Source organism: Sminthopsis crassicaudata, chromosome 1 (assembly GCF_048593235.1).
Source record: "Sminthopsis crassicaudata isolate SCR6 chromosome 1, ASM4859323v1, whole genome shotgun sequence".
NCBI lineage: Eukaryota > Metazoa > Chordata > Mammalia > Dasyuromorphia > Dasyuridae > Sminthopsis > Sminthopsis crassicaudata.
Window position 1 is genome coordinate 590,656,239 of NC_133617.1, and position 21,679 is coordinate 590,677,917.

General features: G+C 37.7%; 1 protein-coding gene across 4 annotated transcripts in view; it reads left to right on the forward strand.

Annotated features, from left to right (window-relative positions):
• The window catches only part of SGTB (small glutamine rich tetratricopeptide repeat co-chaperone beta), a 73,656-nt gene extending 52,565 nt beyond the window's left edge, over positions 1 to 21,091 (forward strand). For 3 of the 4 annotated variants that reach the window (XM_074282401.1, XM_074282400.1, XM_074282399.1), the window contains 6 exons: positions 13,959 to 14,063; positions 15,290 to 15,428; positions 15,534 to 15,596; positions 16,665 to 16,702; positions 16,988 to 17,071; positions 19,637 to 19,933. In XM_074282401.1, the coding sequence (XP_074138502.1) occupies positions 13,959 to 14,063; positions 15,290 to 15,428; positions 15,534 to 15,596; positions 16,665 to 16,702; positions 16,988 to 17,071; positions 19,637 to 19,748 (541 nt within the window). In that variant the 3' untranslated portion in view covers positions 19,749 to 19,933. Of the gene's footprint in view, positions 1 to 13,958; positions 14,064 to 15,289; positions 15,429 to 15,533; positions 15,597 to 16,664; positions 16,703 to 16,987; positions 17,072 to 19,636 lie in introns of all 4 variants that reach the window. The other variant, XM_074282398.1, reaches the window with a different exon arrangement.
• The last annotated feature ends 588 nt before the right edge of the window (positions 21,092 to 21,679 follow it).

The following is a 21,679-nucleotide window of genomic DNA, read 5'->3' on the forward strand; positions in this document are numbered from 1 at the left end:
GAAAGATAGATTAGGGCCAGGCTTTATAGGGTTTTAAAAAGTAAGAGACTTAAATGAACTGCTGCAAAGTAAAGTTTATAGAATGAGGAAAACAATACATTGTGGTAACTACAACAGAACAATATGTAGAATAAAAACAACTAAAATCTATGTTGCTGTAATGTTATGCTTGATCCCAGAGAAGTGATGAAAAAATAACCCTTTCCCCAGAGAAGTTTTCTTTCTATCTTTTAAAAACTATTCTTTTTTTTTTTTTTTTTTAAATTTTGAGTTCCAAATTTTCTTCCTTTTCCTAGAGTAAGCAATGTGATACCTATTATACATGTGAAGTCATACAAAACATATGTCCATATTAGCCATGTTTAAAAAAAAAAAGCAAGGAAAATAAAGTGAAAAAAAGCTTTAACCTCCAATCTTCTTCAGTTCTTGGAGAAGGTTTCAACCTCATTATATCACCAAATAGTCTGGGTAAGAGTCATCTTTGGAGAGATGGAATATTGCATATATTGTCAAATGCAGTGTTTTGCTTAACTATTTTTGTATGTGTATTACAAGGGAGGTTCACAGAGGGGGGGAAATAACAATGATATAAAAAGGGAAGGAGAAGAATAAACATTTACATAGTACCTATTGTGCACTAGGCACTGTGATAAATCCAATTTACAAATATCTCATTTAAAGCTTACAACAACCCTCAAAGTAGGTGTTCTAACTACCTCTACTGAAGAGCAAACACAAGTTAAATGACTAAGTTAGCACAGCTAGTAACGTCAGATTTGATGGCAGATATTCCTGATTCCATCGCCAGGACTCTATCTCCTGCCACATCAGTTACTTCTGAAAACACTGAGGCATTCACAGCTTCCAGGGATTAGTGAGGTGACAGTGACCACTGACTGCTCTCATCAGAGGTCACCTGGAGCACAGTGCTGAGTCCTAGGTACTGCAGCATGTAAAGGCCATAGATAAGCTAGAAAGTGTCCTGGAAAGGGGTAACTTAGGTGAGGCTGGGCTTTGAATGCATGTCAAAAGAGAAATGATTAGAAGAATTGGCTTTATTTAATCTGGAGGAAGAAAGATACAAGGGAGACATGATAGCTACTTTTGAATATTTGAAAAGCTTTTAAGTGAAAGGGAAACTCGTTCCCAGAAGGTAGAGCCAGGAGCAGAGAGTGGAAGAGGCGTAGAATTAAATTTGGGCTATATATAGGAAAAATTTCCTAAGAATTAGAGCTGGAATACCCAGCCTTCACAGTGTGGGGTGGACTGTGTCCCCTTTCTGTATCAATCTTCCAGCAAAACAGTAGAAGTGTGAGGTGCACAAATTTAGAGATATTCCCATTCCAAATGTTCGTAGACTATTCATGCCCGAACTGTGGTAGAACCTTCTGAATTCATATTGGTCTAATCAGCTACAGTTGGACACATGGTACATCGACCCTAAGATGGTGATGTGATTTTGAAAGACAACTACAGGTTTTCTAACAAAGATCTTGGTCACTTCTCAAGTATGTTATAGCGGAGATTCTTGTGTTATGGGATGGACTTGATAGCCTCTTAAGTCTTTTCTAATTGCCAAAATACTGTAATTGTATAATAAAATTTATTTTTTAAGTGCTGAAACTTTGATTACAAACTGCATGGCTAAACTGTTGTAATAGCCCTGTTGTGGGGGGGGGGAGGGGGGGTGTCTGTCTGCCTCATCTCTCCCCTTTTCCAATTCCTCCTCCATTCAGCCACCAAGATGATTTTCTTTTTTTAAATTTATTTTTTATTTTTTTAATACAACCTTTTTATTTTCAAAACATATGCATGGATAATTTTTCAACATTAACTCTTGCAAAACCTTGTGTTCCAATTTTCCCTCCTTTTCCCTCCCCCTCCCCCCACAGAGCCAGATGATTTTCTTAAGGCTAAGTATGTTCCCCCTCAGTAAACTCTAGTCATTTTGCACAGCCTTCAGAATCAAATACAGACCCCTCTGTTTAGTGTTCAAAGTCCTCTATGACCCAACCCCTCCTACTTTCCTCTCCCCACTATGTTTTGTTCCATTCAATGACAATGGCCTCCTGGATGGTCCATGAACAAGACACTCACCTTTCAGCTACAGGTCTTTTCTCTTGCTGTTCCCCTCATTTCTCCTTTATCTGCCCTTCTTCTTCATTTCTACCTGCTGATTTCTCTGGCTTCCTTTTTGTCCCAAGTAAAATCCTATCTTCTATAGAAAGCCTTTCCCGACTACTCATAATCTAGTGTCTTTTCTCTGTTGATTATTTCTCATGTCTTCTGTATATAACTTGCTCTGGGTAAATGTATGTGTGTGTATGCGTATTATCTCCCCTATTAAACAAACTGTGACCTCCTTGAGAACCAGGACTGTCTCTGTATCTGCACTTAGCACATGGTAGATACTTAATGAGGTCAGCTGCCAGGTATTGTGCTTAGTGCTAGATTTGCAAAGATAAAATAGGGTCTGTTGCTCTCAAAGAGCTCACAGCCTAATAAGGAAGACAGCAACATGTATGGAGGGCCTCTAGAAGCCTTGGCTCTTGGCTGGGAGATGCTCTTGGGAGCCATGGGCATTTTATTTAATGGAGCCAGACAATACTGTTGATTCCTTGCATTCTTCCTCAGGAATCAGCCCTGACATCCTCTGCTAAAATATCCGGTTTCCTGTTTATCCTTGCCCTTTGCATTTCATCAGTGCAAAAAACCCAGCTTAGCCTGGCCTTTGGTCTGTGGATGCTTGGATTGGTGCTCTTCAGACCAAGACCTGCCCTTATCCCAACCCTTTTATTTTGTCCTGATCCTGATCTCCAAGATTCCTCTCTGTTTTAGAACATAGGCTTCTATGACCAGCTTGTGTTGGTCTCCCGGAGGGGGAAGCAGGGATATGAGACATTCTTTCTCACTGTGATACTGTTCCTGTTATCATAAGGTCATCCAAATCTGCCACCTTGCGTCTTCAGGCAGAATGTCTAAATCATTTCATGTTGAAACCTCTCTGTTAAAAATCTCCAGGATGGGGAATGTCACAGGTAACACATTTCAGGGTTCCATGGAGGTGTTTAAAGGACGTGGGTTTCATTTGTGAAGCTATTCTGTTGATTTAGAAAAGAAGCTAATGAAAATACTTATTGAACATCTGTTAGAATGTCAAGTAATTTGTCCTCCATCTCAAGGAGTAACTGATTTTATTCACTAAGAATTTGGGAATTGGGGAATCTAGATAATACAGTGGATTCATCTTTCTGAATTCAAATCTAGCTCTGACATTTACTAGCTGTGTGATCCTGGGCAAGTCACTTAGCCCCACTTGCCTCAAGTTTCCTCATCTGTAAAGTGAACTGGAGAAGGAAACATCAAACCACTTTATTGTCTTTGCCAAGGAAACCTCAAAAGGGCTCACAAAGAGTCAGACATAATTGAAATAAACATATGAACATTTATCAACTCAACTGTTTATTTGTAACATATTGATATAACATTCTAAAGTTTGCAAAACACTTTACATTCATTTTTTTCCTTGAGAAGTCAAAACAATCCTAAGGGAGATGCCACAGATATTCTTATTTCTACTTTATAGATGACAAAACAGACTGGTAAAATAAGTAGAGTAAGTTACCACATGATCACACACCTAACAGCAAAGATGCGATTCTAACCTGAGTCCTCTGATTGCAATGTTCTTTTCATTATAATACATATGTGTGTGTGTGTATACATATATATATATATATATGTATATATATGTATACACACATACACACACATATGTATATATATATATGTGTGTATATATATATATATATATATATATATATATATATATATATATATATATATATATATATATATATATATATATATATATATATATATATATATATATATATATATATATATATGTAAAATGGAAGAAGGGGGAAGGGAGAGGTAGAAGGATGAAATTTTTCCAATTGCTAATATAAATACTCCAGTAATCTAACCCCAGTACTCTAAACTTGATAGCCAGAACAAGATTAAAATTTAATTGGGAAATATTTAACAAAATAAATAAAAGGCAGTGCAACATAGGGGCCACTAAGTGGTACAATGTGCAGAGTGTGAGGGCTGCTGTCAGAAGACCTAAGTTAAAATTTCACCTCACATTTTACTAGTTGTGTGACCTTGGACTTAACATATGTTTTCCTCATTTCCTCATCTGTAAAATGAGGGTAATAAATCACCTACCTCCTAGAGTTGTTGTGAGGATCAAATAAGATAATAATCATAAAGCATTTAGCACAGTATTTGGCACATGGTAGGCAATATATAAATAGCTAGATGATGATGATGGATAATGATATTAATTTGTGGATTCCTAAGTCAATAGGTGGCCCACAGGAATCTGTTCCTATTTGAATTTGACACCATTGAAACAGAGTAATGTTTTCATCAATGTGGATAATCCCTGTAAATGATTCAAATTGCAGCCCTTCTATGCTTGCCACCCAGTCTGACTTTTTGTTCTGTCCCTACTATAAATCTGTCACGGGGGCTCCACAGAGCGTGCTGAGAATCTCCTCTTTGACATTGCCTGAATACCGATAGAGCAGAAGGCTGCCTATCCTTCATTCTTGATAATAATAATAATCAGTGAATCTATTTTTCCTGTAATATATTTCTTTTTTTAGTATCCTTTACATTACTTGTTTTTTATACCATTCTTTATTCGGTGGCTTGTTGGCATAGTGGATAGAGTTCTGAACTTGGCCATAAGACTGGAATTGAAATCCTGCCTGTCATTTAGGAGCTGTGTGATCCTGGGTGACTCAAGTCACTTCTTAGCATTAGTTTCAGTCTGCAGTATGAGGAGAAAACTATGAGCACCTATCTCTCAAGGTTGCTGTGAGGAGTAAATAAGATTATATGTAAGTGCTTTGCAAACTTGCTGACCCTAACAGCAGCACTCTCCATTCAAGTTTGATGTTGGTACAAAATATATTTGCAAGTTAATGTACACTTATAAAAGTTAGTTTACTTTGCCCTAAAACAAGAAGAAAATGGTGCTACTTAGCTTCCCAATACAGTCTCTCTCTCCTTGTCTTCATCTCTAAATGAGATAATACAACAAACATTTAAAATACAATAAACATACTACTACTCCTACTTTTACTACCCCTCCACTACCTCTACTACTACCAGCTAATATCTATGTAGTACTTACTGTGTTCTAGACACTATGCTAAGCTTTGATTATACAAATAAGGGAAAGAAAGCCAGCCCTTGTTCTCAAGAAGCTTACAATCTAGTGAGTATGAAGGAAGATAACATATAAAATGAATCTGAATATATAATGGTGGAATGAAAAACCAGCAGAGCAGCTGGTGGGAAATGAGCTGAATTTCTGGGTCTCCTTTGGAAGTTCTCTATACCCTCTAGTTGTTTAAACAGAAGGATAAAAGCAACTGAAGGTACTGATGAGGTATGACTGAAAGTCAAAAGTTTTCTGGTGATGAGATGGGAAGAGATGGGGCATGATGGTAGTAAAGGTGAAAACAGGCAGAGTGCCTAGCATAAGATAGGCACTTAATAAATGTTTGTTGTGACATGTAAAATGTATGGGATTGCCTGTCATCTAGGGGAGGGAGTAGAGGGAGGGAGGGGAAAATTTGGAAAAGTGAATACAAGGGATAATGTTATAAAAAAAATTACTCATGCATATATACTGTCAAAAAATTTTATAATTATAAAATTAATAAAAAATGTTTGTTGTGTTATAAATGTTTATGATATTATCTTATTTTGTGCTTAGTAAATGCTTTTTCTTTTCCTTCATTTATTCTACTCCAACTTGGAAAGTAGCTCATCAAAATATGATGACTTCCAAGGTCTTAGACATCCACCAATTTTGAGAGGTCTGGTCTCAGATTTTTTATGTGTCTAGACAATCATAAAGATTGTCTTTATGGAAACTGGGGGGGGGGCAATTGGATACCACCCCCAGCATTATAAGCAGGAGGAAAGAAGCTATGTTGGGAAATTAGTCATATCATTGCATCATATGCCAATATTAACTTGTAACCACTGATAGCATAGGGGATGTAGCATTGGACCTGAAGTGAGGAAAACTCAAGTTTAAATCCAGCTTCAGACACTTATGAATTGTATGTACTTGAGCAAGTCATTTAATCTCTTTCCATCTCAGTTTTTTCATCTGTTAGATGGGAATTATAATAACACCTATCTCTCAAGGTTATTATGAGGATCAAATAATATATTTGTAAAATGCTTTGAAAATCTTAAAGCACTTTATAAATGCTAGCATTTTTAGTGACTATCTCCCATGACTAGATTTTTTCCCTTCTCATCCCTACCTCTTGGCTTTCTTGACTTCAAGTCCCAGCTAAAATTTCATACTCTACAGGAAGCACTTTCCCAATCCCTCTCAATTCTAGTGGTAGGCATTGTGCAAACCTCTTTTAAAATTTCCTCTTGATCCTATCTATAGCTTGTTTGTATATTTGTTGTCTCCCCCAATTAGATTGTGAGCCACTCAAAGAAGCTTGAGATCACTAGAACTCTGTATTTTCTCAAAGACAACCCAGTACTCACTCCTGTTTAATTTTGGGCTCTATTATTCATCCGAAGTGTCTAAAACAAATGTATCAGTGGCTAGGCTCTCTGATTCGTCCATTTACAAGTATCATGATGCGCACAATAGGCATTCTTAATCTACTTGGATTTTCCTTTGTGGACAGCTAACTTTTGTATGATTTAGGAAGTTCTGTAATATATGTAGGATTGATATTACCAGCACATACATGTCCACATTATCTTATGGACATGAATATGAATTTTAATAAAGGATCACAAAGTTCTTTGCTTATAACAACTCTATTATCATTAGACTTTTACTAATGGGAGTGGATCAAGGTAGAACCTATTCATAGAAAGAGAGACTAAAGAAAATTTTTTGTGAGTTTTCTAAGAACCTGTTTGCGAATATGCTACTAATAGAAGTTCTACACTTATGGCAGCTTGTGTTAACGTGGGTAGAGCAATGAACTGGGAGTCAGAAAGTCATAAATTTAAATCAAGCCACAGATGCTTAATTGTGTGAGCCTGGATGAATCACTGAACTTCTTTGTGCCTCAGTTTCCCTAGCTGTAAAGTGATTATAACAGTGGCTCCTACCTCTCGGGTTTTTCCAAGGATAAAATGAGATATTTGTAAAACACTCTGCAAAGCACTTAAAGCAGAGAAACACTAGCTTTTCTCTCTTTTTCTCTCTCAATCTCTTATCTGTCCATTAGTTTCTTTTTCTATCTATCTTTAATTATCTTCTTCAGTGGAAGACAACTTTTGTGGTGATTACTCTCTGTTAGTATGGATATATCCTAAGAGGTCCATTTTGCACTTAAGTTCTTTGGGAGAGTAGTAGAATTTCCTTTTGAGTCTAACTTCACCCCCTGGGGGTGCATAGGAGCAGTGGGAGCATTTCTGCCAACCATAGCATCAATCTACCACTTGTAAGACTCTCTGGAATAAAAGGCTGTGTGGGTACAACTTTCTCCCAAACAGATGTCACTTTTGATTGTGGGTTAGACTGCATACTTAGCTGATCTTCAGTAAATGCACATTAACCTGCACTCTTGTGCCCTTTCCTGGGTGGGTGACACAATAGAAATAGCCTAGCAGGATGGAATTTTGCCTAACCTGCAATATGGAGGGAGTCCAACCGAGGCTGGAGTGGAAATTCCACAGCATGTACCTGCTGGTCAGTACTTAGTCAGCTCCTTTACACCCCTCCCTAACCCAGCATGTGTTCCCTGTTCTCGGAAGGGTTTTGGCAAATGCCGCCTTCCTAAAAATTGGCAACCCTGCTTATAGCCCTCTCCCTGCTGGCTGAACCCACAGTCTGTTCTCTCACTCGGTTTGTGTTTCACGTAGTGTTTTATATTGATAGGTATCTCAAAACTCCTTTGCTTAGCTTCTTAGGGTACGGTCACAGACATTAGTAAATGATTGAACTATTGTACTAAAGCTAGTATTTATGCAGGCAACCTTATGCTAAATGCTATATGGGAAGTAGGATTATACATAATCTCTGAAGAGAGGTCTCACCTCTTAATTTGAGAGGTACATGAGTCACACTTGACAGGGAGAAGAGGGCAGGTACATTCAGAGGAGGCTGATAAATGTGGAACTAGGGGGTGAGAATGGATGGTATTTCATCTGCTTTGTTGCTTCTCAACTATGTTTAGGGAGATTAGAATAGCTCCCTGGAGGAAGTGATCCATGAAGAAAGATTTGAAAGAAGGAAGGGAGATGGTTCATTGTGTGGGCAGTTGTAAACTTTTCCAGGGCAACAGAAAAAGAATGTATGTGGGTGAAGTGAGAGAAGGGAACAAGTGGAACAAAACTGGAGTAATGTTTCTTAAACTGCTAATGGAAAGCAGTTGTGGTTTGTTGCTTCTTTTTTTTTTTTTTCTGGGGGGAAGGGAGAGTGTTGTGATGGTGGTGATGACATGTGTGCATTTGGGGGAAAGGATTGCTTGAAAATGTCACAGAAGCCAAAGTACAATGTGGGAAATCAGGAAAGTATTTTTCTGGTTTTCAGGACAGACAGCTCACAACCATGAAGATGAACTTACAGATAGTCTTTATAGATAAAAATTCAGTGCTTCTCTGCAGAACTTTCAGGAAGGTCCCCTTCTTTCTCATTAATGACAATATCAGTAGGTATTTAGTGGAAAGATAATTCCTTTTGGAAGTGGTCCTTGCTGTAAAGAAGAGACACCCAGGACAGCATCATTACATAGGACTATAAACCATCTGATAAATGTCTTTCTGGGGCATATAATATCCAAGAGAGAACAATGAAAAGTAATGCCTTCAGTTGTTTTTTTTTCCTTTTACTATTTTTTTAGTCAGCAAAAATCTGCCTTCTCAACCTTTTACCACCTCTACTTCTCATCCCAGTCCTCCATTAAAAATAAACAAAATAAAAAAACAAACAAAACTCATTACACAGCTGTAGAGCAAAGGAAAACAAATTTCTACATTAGCCATGGCCAAGAAAATATCTCCTCCTGCACTTTTTCATCTCTTTATTAGGAAGATACTAGCATGTTATATCCTTGGTCCTCTGGAATCCTCGATCATTATGCTAGTCAGAGTTCCCAGTTCTCTCAGAGTTGTTGATGTTGTTTGTTTGTTTTTAAACTATATAGTTTTCACTGTATAATTTTTTTTCTTCATTCTTTTTACTCTGCATCAGCTTATATCTATCTATCTATCTATCTATCTATCTATCTATCTATCTATCTATCTTCCCAGGTTTCTCTGAAACCATCCCCTTCATCATTTTTTACAGCATAATAGTATTCCATAATATTCATGTACCAACTTTAGTTGGTTTTTAGTACAAGTTCTCACATTGCTCATCTCTTCATGATCCCATTTAGGTTTTTCTTGGCAAAGATACTATAGTGGTTTGCTATTTCTTTTTCTACTTCATTTGACAGATGAGGAAACTGAGGCAAACAGGGTAAAGTGACATGCCCAAGGCCATATGGGTAATGTCTGAGGCTGGATTTGATTTCATGATGGTGATTCTTCATTGCCCATCTCCTCCTACTCAAAATAAAATTGCTTCCATTTTCCTCTAATAGAATCTCACACTTGGAGGGGAAATTTGAAGTCTTCTGTTCCCACTTCTACCTGAAAGGATCCCTTTCTCCAAGGTACCTGAAAATTAGCCATTTAGCTTTTGGCAGAGCCCCCACTCACTTCTAAAGACAATTCATTCTACTGTTACTAGAGTTGTATATAGTTAATTAGAGCTATCTAATTGTTTGAAAGTTTTTCCTTTTCATATTCAACTGAAATCTATCCCTTTTTCCTTCTGAGGACAAGAAACACTGTCAGTCCTTCAAACGCTTTAAGACAGTTATGTGCCAACTCAGCCCACTTGCCCATTCCCCATATTAATTGGTTAAAAATCCTTATTTGTTACAGTGACCTTCCTATGGCATGATCTCAAATACCTTTTGTCCATGACCTTCCTAAAATATGACAGCCAGAACTGAACATACTATTAGATGTCCTATGACTAGGTAAAAGGGCAAGGAAAATTCTACTTTCCTTGTTCAAGATATTGTGTCTCTCAGTGCAAAATAGCTTTTGGGCTGTTATGTCATACTTATGGCTTATGTTCATAGGACTTTTGGTTCAATTCAATGAGCACTTATTAGGAATGGCTTAGGACCATCATTAATTACTTGACTAATTATAAGGCCTAGTTATATCTAGTCACTGAGGATGGCAAAAGGCAAAAATGAGACAATTTATAACCTTTAGACAACTTACATTTTTCTAAAATCCCCTCAATCTTTTTTACATTAGTATTGTCTGTCCATGATACTTTCATCTTGTAGTTATAAAATCAACTTTGTTGTAAATTTGTAAAGGTTATTTTATTATTATTTTTTTAACACAAGTATGTGCTTTGGCCTTTTTTTTTTTTTTTTTTTAACTTTACTTTGTTTTACTTTATTAAATTAACTTCAAATTTTTAGACTAATGAAATCTTTTGGGAACCCAATTCTGTCATCTAGTGGATTAGTTCTCCCTTTAAGTTTTATGTCAGCTGAAAATTTGATAAACATGCCATTTGTGCCTTTATTCTATGTTATTGAGGCACAATATGAGGCATATTGAGGCATTGTATAATTTTTATATAATGACTTCATTCTTGGTTACTGCCCTCGCCTATTGGAACTATTTCCCTGATAGAATGTTAGGTCATGGATTTCACTTCCCACTTCCCCCTTCCCTTTTCCCCCTTCCCTCTTCCCTCTTCCCTCTTCCCTCTCCTTTCTCCTCTCCTCTTCTCTCCTCTCCTCTTCTTTCTTCTCTTCTCTCTCTGTTTCTCTCTCTCTGTCTCTCTTTTTATCTCTCTTTTTCTCTGTCTATGTCTCTGTCTATTCTCTTTTTCACCTCAATCATTGTGACAGTGAGGTTTTTTATATGTCATATAATAATTTAGGAGACCAATGTTTAAGAAGTAGTATGGGTTTTCTGATGAAAGCTACTTTTATGATTGAGGAGTCAGAATCAAGGGAAACTTTGGAAGGTGATAGGATAAGAACACTGGATATGGAGTTAAAGAACTTGGGTTCAAGTCTGGCCTCTTACTCTCTGAATAACCTTTTATTAAGTTACTTAACCATTGACCATCATTTTCCTTATCTCTAAAACGAGAGGTTTAGACTGGCTTTTAAGGATACTTCCATCTCAAAAACCTATGATTCTGCTGTAATAATCCCAATTAATAGAGAGTCTGGGATACCTAGCTTCTTCATCTTCACCACTTCTCAGTTTTTGTTTTTTTGTTTTCAGTTTTGTGACCCTGACCAAGTTTAAGATTGGAGGAACTCAATTTGCTTAAGAGGAGGTCTAGACTTTTCTTGAAATATTTGGCTCTTTATACCTCCACCTCAGAACCCTGGCAAAAATTAATTAAATTGGGCTTTGGTTCAAGGCCAGGGTCTTAGCAAGTTGGGGGAAAGGTACTTAATATATAACATAAATCAGATTAACAAAAGAAACAAAATATTTAAATAACCTAATCTTAGAAAGAAAATTGAACAAGCCATCAGTGAACTTCCTAAGAAAAAATCCCTAATGCCAGCTAATTCACAAGCTAATTCTGCCAAACATTTAAAGAACAATTAATTCCAATACTATATAAACTATTTGAAAAAAAGAGGTGAAGTCCTACCAAATTCCTTTTATAACACAAATACGGTGCTAAAACAGGAAGAACCAAAACAGAGGAAGAAAATTATAATCCAGTTTCTCTATTGAATATTGATTCAAAATTTTAAAACAAAATGCTAGCAAAGACATTACACTAATATTTTGCAAGGAAAATAATTTGCAAGGACTAAATGAGATTTATACCAGAAATGCAGTTCAATATTAGGAAAACTATGAGCTTAATTGTCCACGTCAGTAACAACACTAACAGAAATCAAATGATTTTCTCAATAGATGCAGAAAAAGCTTTTGACAAAATATAGCACCTATTCCTATTTAAAAAACAAACAAACAAACAAACAAACAAAAAAAACCCTAGAAAGCAGCTTACCTTAAAATGATAATAAATATTTATTCAAAACTCACTAAGTGGCCAGTACTCAGATCCAGCCTCCTTACCTTACTTTTTGCACTTATGGGATGAAGGACAAAGGGACTATGTAGAACAGGGGTCCTTAAGCTTCTTTGTGTGTGTGTGTTGTGGACCACTTTAGTAATCTGATGAAGCCTATAGACTCCTTAGTATATATATTTTTAAAAGTAACTGAAGGAAATACTAAATTTCAATGGGAGGTTAGTGGAAAAAATAAATAAGGGCAGCAAGATGGTCCAGTGGATAGAGTACCAGGCCTGGAGTCAGGAAGACTCATCTTCCCAAGTTCAAATTTGTTTTAAGATACTACTGTAGCTGTGTGACCTTGGTCAAGTCACTTAGACCTATTTGTCCTAGTTTTCTCATTTGTAAAATGATCTGGAAAAGGAAATGGCAAACTGCTCCAGTATCTTTGCCAAGAAAACTCCCAATGAGGTCATGAAGAGTTAGAAATGAATGAAAAACAGCTGAACAGCAGAAAATAGAAATGTAATTTCCCCCAAATTCACAACTTCCTGAGATCCATCTGTGTTTCTGGAAGTACATGGGTCTCAGGTTAAGAACCCTTGATCTAAGGTTTACTGTCATCCTGGATTGGCAAACCAGGGTTGAGCCATGTATGTTTGTGGAAGTTGCCAGGGAAGTGAGAAGTGAAAGCATGGCACAGTTATACCCCATTCATCTCCTTGTGTTCTCTGTTGACCCTACGTTCTCAGAATTTCCCGTTTCATTTTTAAGTGTGAGAATTAGCTGGCTCTGTCACTCATTACTGTCTCCCCATTCGTCATGTGTACACAAAAGCAATCAGGAAGAAATCTGGATTTTTAGGAGTCAGCTAATTCACTGATGCACCTTTAAAATCAGAAGGGATAGGGCTTCAAGGATCATTTGAGGGCATCAGAAATGCAGAATCTTGCACTGACTTTGTAGCATCCGCTTAACTAATTACTCCAGTTTGTTTTGCCTTTAAACCAATTCTGCTACTTTGGGCTTTTATCTCTGGTTCTCTGCCTAGCGTGGTCATTTCAGACCGCTGCTCCTTGGGCAGCATTACGTTTCCAGCTTCTAGGAGCTGACTTTTGGGCCTGCTCGTCCTTCCTGTTCTAAGGCTGTTCATCTCACACATACCATGATCCCTCCTGGGATATGGACTGTGAGCTAGGTGTCTCGGCCTGTGGGCTAAGCGTGTGGTCCCTAGGGCTGACCCTTGCCGAAGGAGCCAGACGCGGCTCTCTGCTGCCCTCTGTGCACCTTCTCAGGGTGTGTGTCCTCATAGGACCTTTGGGATCCTGAACATCCTTGAGGTAAAACACCACAGCTTCCTCAAAAATGAAATTGCAGTATTTTTAACTTTGGTGTGTGTGTTTTTGCAATTGATGTGGTTGTTTAACAGCATAAGGTCCTAGAATTATTTTATTTCTAATTTTATTGCCAGTTTGGGACAGGAAAAACTTCGCTTTGCTGTTAAAAAAAAAAAATGTTAGCTCCCTCTACCTGTGAGATTCTGAAGATCCAAATCTCTATGTCTCTAAGGATGGCAATAAACATTTTTGTTTCTCTTTTCTCTCTCCCCCCTCCCCTTTCCTCCTTCTCTCTCCTTCCCCTTTTCTCCTCTTCCCTCCCCTCTTTTTTTCTCTCTGCCTGTCTCCCCTCTTCTCCTGTCATCTCCCCTTTTCTTCTCTCTTTCCCTTTCTTTCTGTCCTCTCTCCCTCCTCCACTCTCCCCCTCTCCCTTTCTATCTGTTTGTCTCTGTTCTCTCTCTCCTCTTTCCTCTTAGGGCTGCTGCCCAAAGCAAACTAGGTCACTACACGGACGCAATAAAGGATTGTGAGAGAGCAATAGAAATCGATTCCAAGTACAGCAAAGCCTATGGGAGAATGGGGTAAGTTTTCTAGAGGGATGTTATATCTCTAGAGGATGCCAAATCAGACTTGGCATTCTCTGCTGCTCTTACACACATGATTCTTCATTTGTCACTTAACATTTTATCCCCTGAACCGATGTGGAGACTTGACATAGTTGAGGGAAGGGAAAAAAAATGACCTAAGTCCCTGTGGGTTTGTGGGTGTGAGAATTAGAATTAGGGTCTCTGGTCTCTTTATACTGGCTCACTTTTTGCCTTTTGCTTCTAATGCTAATCCTTCTGGCACTATGAATAATTAACCGTATTAAGTGAGCACTGAAGTTTGTCCAAATGACAAAAGGCTCTGGTGGGCCAATCAGGCTAGAATGGAATTAGTCTGATTTTAAAACAAAATCAACAAACAGCCCAGCTTAGCGCCTGTTGTTGGCCCTTGTTTTTCAGTAGGATTCTGACTAGGTGGAGCTGGGCACTGAGATGGGATAAGCATGTGCTTAGGGACACAGTTTATGCAGATGGAATAGAGAGTGTTCCACGACTCAAGTTCCTTTTTTTAAACATGCCTACAGAGTTTTATTTGTTCCCTCCCCTCTGATGCTAAGAAGGAAGCGAGTCCAGAGTCCTTAAAATGTCTATCCCAGGAAATTGCTTCGCATACCGGAACTGTGTAATTAAAAGGATCAAAATCAGCTGTGGTGTTTGCAGAACTTAATTTAGATATTTATAAAGCAAAATATTCAGAGTACCTCCCTTAAAAATGAAAAGACAGATGAGATGATGTCTGCCAAATATGACACCTTGGTGGCCAAGAGCTAGACTGCAAGTTCTTGCAGCCCTAGAGTGAATTTTACTGTGGGGTTCAATTCTAACATGGACTGGATATTATGAGAGGCAAGGTGGTACAGTGGTTGGGGAACTGTTGAGGAAGAGGGGATTTCAGTTATTCCTCTAACAGAAATTAGCTGTCTAGCTCTGGGCAGTCACTTTATTTCAATGCTCCAGGAACTTGTCTAAGATTATAAATTGTAGAGAAGATGCCAACCTTCATTGGTAAAGGGAAGTTCTTAACCCTGGAGTTCCCTATTCCAGTGAAGTCATAGATGTAATCCATTTTCCTATCCCCCTCCCCAGAGAAATCTTGGTGATGTATTGTCATTTAAAAAAAATTTAAAATTAAAATTAATAAAAATTTAAAAAAGAATAATGTTATATTTCTACCCTGTTTTTTTTTTTTTTCTTTTCCTCAGGCTGGCCCTTACTGCCATGAATAAATATGAAGAAGCGATTACAAGTTATCAGAAAGCATTGGATCTTGACCCAGAAAATGATTCTTATAAGTCTAATTTGAAAATAGCAGAACAGAAATTAAGGGAAGTGGCCAGTCCTGTAAGTTTTCATGATAGATCACTGGAATACTTTTCTCTGATATATTTATACTTTGTATGAAACTATAATAGGGTAGAGTGATTTTGGGGCCTACTTTCATTACAGACGGGTACAGGACTGAGCTTTGACATGGCTAGTTTGATCAACAATCCAGCCTTCATTAGCATGGTGAGTAAACTTGATTGATTTCTTCTGTAACTACGAGTGCTTCACATAAAGTATGATATAATGAGTGAAAGTACCCTGCCAACAATAAGGAGTGGGAAGGTTTACACTTTGCTGATTGGTCCTGACATTTCTGTACATAAATGGAGCTCATATTGGGCTTTGGATTATGTTGCTCATTTTTAGGGTTAATTGCTGAAGCCTCAATTAGGACCATACCCTCAGGAGGTTAATGTTGGGGAAAAGATCAAAATTTACAATTTTACTCATAATATTAAAAAAAGGTTTTTTTTTTTTTAATTGTAAAATTGCAAATCTTTCAAAATAGGGCTACTTCAATTGATGTTGGGACTCATACAGCTTGTCATTCAAAAGATGAACCTTTTGATGCAATGTGACTCACAATCAAATTCATCCAGGGACTCCAGAGCACAAATCACAAATTTAAGATCCTTGATCAGGGATAACACTTGATAGGGAATTATCTTTCTCGTAATAAAGCAAATGAGATTTTTTTTCTCAGCACTTCTCATTTAGTGCCTGGAAATAAAGAAGAAACTATGTTCTACAGATTGACAGCTATAAATAATAAATATTTTTGAAACCTTTGCCAATGTACCAAGTAGAAAACAGGCATTCATCTAAAACAGAACATGGGATGGTTTTTTTGAATAAGCATTCAGGTCTAGTTGCTTAAAGGAATAAAACCTTTAGGTCCTGCTGAGCCCCTCTCCTTTCTTATTGGCAAATGGGCCACTTTTTACTGCAAAGGGATTTTTGGGTCATATCTTCAATTTGTTCTCATTCCTTCAAGTGCTTAGTCAATGAAGTAACTGCCATCATTGAAGCGTAATAGTGTTATCTGAAATCTCTCTGCCCTTGGAACATAATTCCTCAGTGCCATTTTCTCAGTATCTTATCTTTCTTTCCACACTCACTTATCTTGCACATTATAATCAAATTCCACAAGATATAGATGCATGCTTTATGCTTCCTACCCCTACCCTACTTTTAAAAATGTGCTTGTAAATACTAACCACTTTAATGGAAATGATTTCCTGTCTATTCCAGGCGGCAAGTTTAATGCAGAATCCACAAGTTCAACAACTGTAAGTTATTTAAATGTTCATTATGAGAGAGAGACACACAGAGAGAAACAAAACATGTTCTATATCATCTTCATACTTGGGGGTTAGCTACACATTTCAAAGACTAAGAACTTAAAGGAGATGCTAGAGATTACTCTGAACTCAACTTTTTTTGGGGAGCTCTCAATCAAAATTATTCACCTCCAGTCCTATAATGGACCTGATCCTACTGTCTCTAAGCATCAAACCTTTTTAACTAATTTTTTAAGAAGGCATAACCATCCCTATAACTTTTGCATATTCTAGCATGTCTGGAATGATGACAAATGCCATTGGGGGTCCTGCTGCTGGGGTTGGAGGCCTAACTGATCTGTCCAGCCTCATCCAAGCGTAAGTGTCACATTTAAAGAAATCCTTTTTCAGTATTTTGTAAAAAAACTTGAGCCTAACTTTCCTCTAAAGTTCCCAAATAATTTTCAGTAGTAATTGTCTATATAGCAAAGTCCTAGTTAGTGTGTATAATGAAACTCACAAAATGATTTATGTATTCAAATTCATATTACTTAAAATTGCAATTTTATAAGATATGATAATTGGTTCTAGCCCAAAGAAAATGAAGTGTATATTCAAATAGCATGACCACTTCAGAGGACTCCTTTCATTATTGGTACTCATTAGGACCTAGCTGTAGTTGAAATAGGAACAAATTTGAAACTGTAGAATTTAGAGTTCAGCTCTGCTACTTGCTAGCTGTGTGACTTTGGGCAAGTCTGTTTACCTCATTCAATATCAGTTTCCCCATTTGTCAACTGGAAACAATAATAACTTGAACTTCCTGCCTCAGAAAGTTGTTGTCATGATCTTTGTATGTATGGCATAATATAAATGTCACCTATTATTTTATCTTTACTTCTGCTACCTCTACTACCCATGTAGATGATTCAATAGTTAGAGCACTAAGCCTGGAGTCTGAAAGATCTGAATCAAATTCAGCCATGGAGTCTTATTAACTGTACAACCAGCTTTTCTCCCTTCCTCCCTCCCTCTCTCCCTTCCTTTCCTTCCTCCTTCTCCCTCCCTTCTTCCCTCCCTTTCTCCTTCTCTCCCTCTGTCTTTCCCTCCCTCCCCCCTCTCTCTTTCTTTCTTTACTTCCTTCTTTCCTTTCTTCCTTCCCTCCTCTTTCCTCCCCTTCTCACATAAGCTAAGCTCACCAGCTAGAGTGAAAAGATCACTAGAAAATAGTATATTTTATTCAAGAAATAGAATATATAATAGAAGAGTATGAGAGTACTTTATGGATTAGATTCTACATGTTTTGACCTATAGAGTACATATTGAACTTTCATAGTTTTGTTAGGCTTTATTCAACTTTTTTATTCCGTTTAACAAAAATACTGAGTAGATTTTTATCTCAGAATTGCCAACTTTTACAGTATCAGTGGATCCCTATAGTCTCTTCTTCAGTTTGCTGTTTTTTTTTCCTATGAATGAGAGAATTTAATTGCTAGGTCTCTGATTAGCCAGGTGGGAGCTCCTCTTTTGGGATGAAACCAGTGAAGGCCTTAAAAAAAGTCCTGCCTCACTGTCATGTCTCTGTTTCACTATTTCTTCCTATTGCTCATGTGTAGCTACTAAAATCTCAAAGCATGTAATAGAGCTTGAGATTTTAAATATTATATTGCAATTAACAATTTTAAATAATATAACAATATAAATTTTACTTATCTATCATCCATAGAATTAGTATATTATTTATAAATTATGCAAAACTTACCTATTACAGAGATGCACTAACCTAAATCTTAAATTCTATAAATGTCTACACTTAATGAAAGGAAGCTGCATATTACATGACTTTTCCAGCTCTCCCAATACTATTACTAGTATGAGAATTTAAGTGACACTAGTTCTGTTGGAAAATATGCTCTGAGCAAAAGAAGTGGTTAAATGGGGACTTCCCCAGCTATTATTTCAGCTTTAGTTCACTCCTGAGGTGTACCAGTAAATTGCAGTTTTTTGTCAGTTCTAATTTTTTTCTATTTGCTCAGTTCTGAATACTTTCCTCGGGGACCTTGATTTTGCTCAGGGATTTCAGACCTTCACTCTGTGTTATCTATTGGTTTTGAACTCTCTGTCAGAAGATTGGAATTGAAGAGGGCTAATCAAAGGCAGTCAGGTGGTTCAGTGAATAGAGCACTGGACACAGAGTCAGGAAGACCTGAGCTCAGATGTGGCCTCAGACTCATACTAGTTGTGTGACCCTCAGCAAGTCACTTAACCTGTGCCTTAATCTAATGGAGAAGAAAAATGGCAAACCACTCTAGTATCTTTTTGTCAAGAAAACCCTAAATGGGATCATAAAAAGTTGAACACAACTGAACAACAACTTGCTTTTTATTTAGGAAGATGAATTTTCCTTTCAAAGGCTTACATTTTGGGCAGTTTCAATCAAGTCACCAAATATTTATTAAACAGTTACTTTGGATCAGGGAGTGTACTATGTTCTGGGAATAAAAGGAGAAAAAAAAAAGAAAATTCCCAGCTCCCAAGGATCTCACAATATAACAGGGGAGACAGAAGGCAGACAACTATGTACAAATAAGGTAAAATTGAGGGTAGTCTCAGAAGGAAGTAATTAACGTTAACCAAGATGGAGAAAAGCTTTTTTGTAGAAGAGAGGATGTTAGTTGAGACTTGAAGGAAGTCAGGGAAGCCAGGAGGAGGAGATAAGGAGAGTACCAGGCCTGGGAAGATACATGCAATGGGGTGCTGGAATGTCCCAGGACTGGGAGCCTCAGGGAGGCCAGCCTAGTACCTGCAGTGTGGTACTGGTAGCATTTACATGGCCAGATACGTTCTTCATAACTGTTGTTTCTTATTTCATCTCCGTTTCCTTTTACCTGCATCTTATGATTATTTTCCCTGCTCTCATTTCCCTCTTTCTGTTTGCTTCAGGGGACAGCAGTTCGCTCAGCAGATACAGCAGCAGAATCCTGAGCTTATTGAGCAGTTGAGAAATCACGTCCGGAGTAGATCCTTCAGCAGCAGCACTGAAGAGCACTCCTGACTTGTTGGGAGATTTGTAGAACTACAATGTGAATAGTTTTATAGGCCTGACATGTTTACTGTAGTTAGTTGGGGGGTGGGAGGGGGAAAGAAAGGAAGGAAAGAAGGAAGAGAGAGAGAGAGAGAGAGAGAGAGAGAGAGAGAGAGAGAGAGAGAGAGAGAGAGAGAGAGAGAGAGAGAGAGAATGAGAAAGAAAGAAAGGAAAGAAAAAGGAGAGAGAAAGGAAAGAGAGAGAAGGAAAGAAAGAGAGAGAAGGAAAGAAAGAAAAAGAAAGAAAGGGCACCATTTTAACTCTGCTGCTTGGAAATGAGATGAAGAGAAAACCCTGGGTGTGTTTCTTTAAGAATAAATCTGTTTAGAAAATAGATTACCAGTCACAGACTTGAACATATCATTGTATGTAGAGTGATTCCTTTGTAATTGAATATTTAATAGCCTTGTTAACTAGGATACCAACATAACAGTTGACAAGATTCTATTTTCAGTCTCTATCCTCTGTATTAGTATTGTGTCAGGGCCTCTTCACAGAAGCAAATATTAACTGAACACTAGGCTGATTATTGGGGAGGGCTTTGACTTAGAATCCCTTTGTGGGGAACAAGGGTGAGGCAAGGTTTTTAAATGCCACCTTATTCCTTTGACCTTCTGGTCAGACGTCTTTTGCTCTGTGTCCCAGAAGCACCATATTTGCACCTGAGCAGCATGGAGCCAGGGCTAACACAGCTCACCCTCACTCTCAGCGAGTTCCCTTCTGGCATTGCTTGTTCATGTCAGAGGATCCAGACCATAGTTACTAGTGTCAGCTAATTTAGTATTATTCATGGTAATGGGTGAAAAATAAACTAGGAACTGATGAAAAGGAAAACTTGGAGTAAATTGGGGGGGGGGGAACAATGTTAAAGAGCTGGGTAGGGAAGGGGAGAGGAATGGCGATTGAGAGGAAAGAGGTAGATGCCAAAAATGAAATTGGAGGTGGGATGCCCAGATTTTCTATGAAACAGCCCTTAGGGAGTCTTGCCCACAGTGTGGTACTGGTAGGATTTGCATGGCCAGCTGTGTTTTGTACAAATATGCATCTATATGCATATATATGAATGTGCATAATGAAATATGCTTAGAAATCTTTTGTGGTGATACATAAGTCAGCTATGTAATGTTATCATTTAACTAGCACAATTTTGACCACTGGAAACCTCATCACAGGCAAAACAAAAAACAAAACAAAAACCCTTAACATGGGTCAGTATGGACATTAGGTTCAAATAAATAAGTGGCTTGGACTTGAGGGTTTTCTAAGTGTATTTAATTATGTTCTAATAAACATTGGTTTTTTGATCTCAGAAATTTTATGATGGATCACAAATGATATCCGACTGTGACTAATATTGCTTGCTTATACAATCATTTGCTTCCTTACGTGTAATTTGTCACATTAACTTTCTGTTTTTAAGCCTCTGTCAAATACAAAATTTAACCATCACCTTTACTGGAAATATTACAAGTGTTCCACTCCATGCGGGACGTTGTAATCAGAAGAGTAAAGGTGTTATGAGAAAACTAAAGAGGCCTCTGGATAAAACAGTAGACTAGGCTGGGTTTTAATCCCATGTTGACTGCAGATTTATGTGGCTTGTACAGTAAGCCACTAGACATCAGCATTTCTGTGATCTCATCCTTGATTCAGGCCATTGGTACAGATCACAGCCCAATTATGCCTTCTTTTATCCTGTGACATTTTTATCCTTGTTCTTCTAGAACCCTTCACAGGGGAGTTACACAATGTATCAGAGACTTTTGTTTAAGTTCTTTCTACATTTCATGGGTTCAAATATAGCCTGGTTTATGTGTTATCCTTTTCCAGACAGACATTTGCTGATGTCCATAGGTCACTACTTGAACCCAGATAGGTCACTAGTTTATAAATAGGGTCAA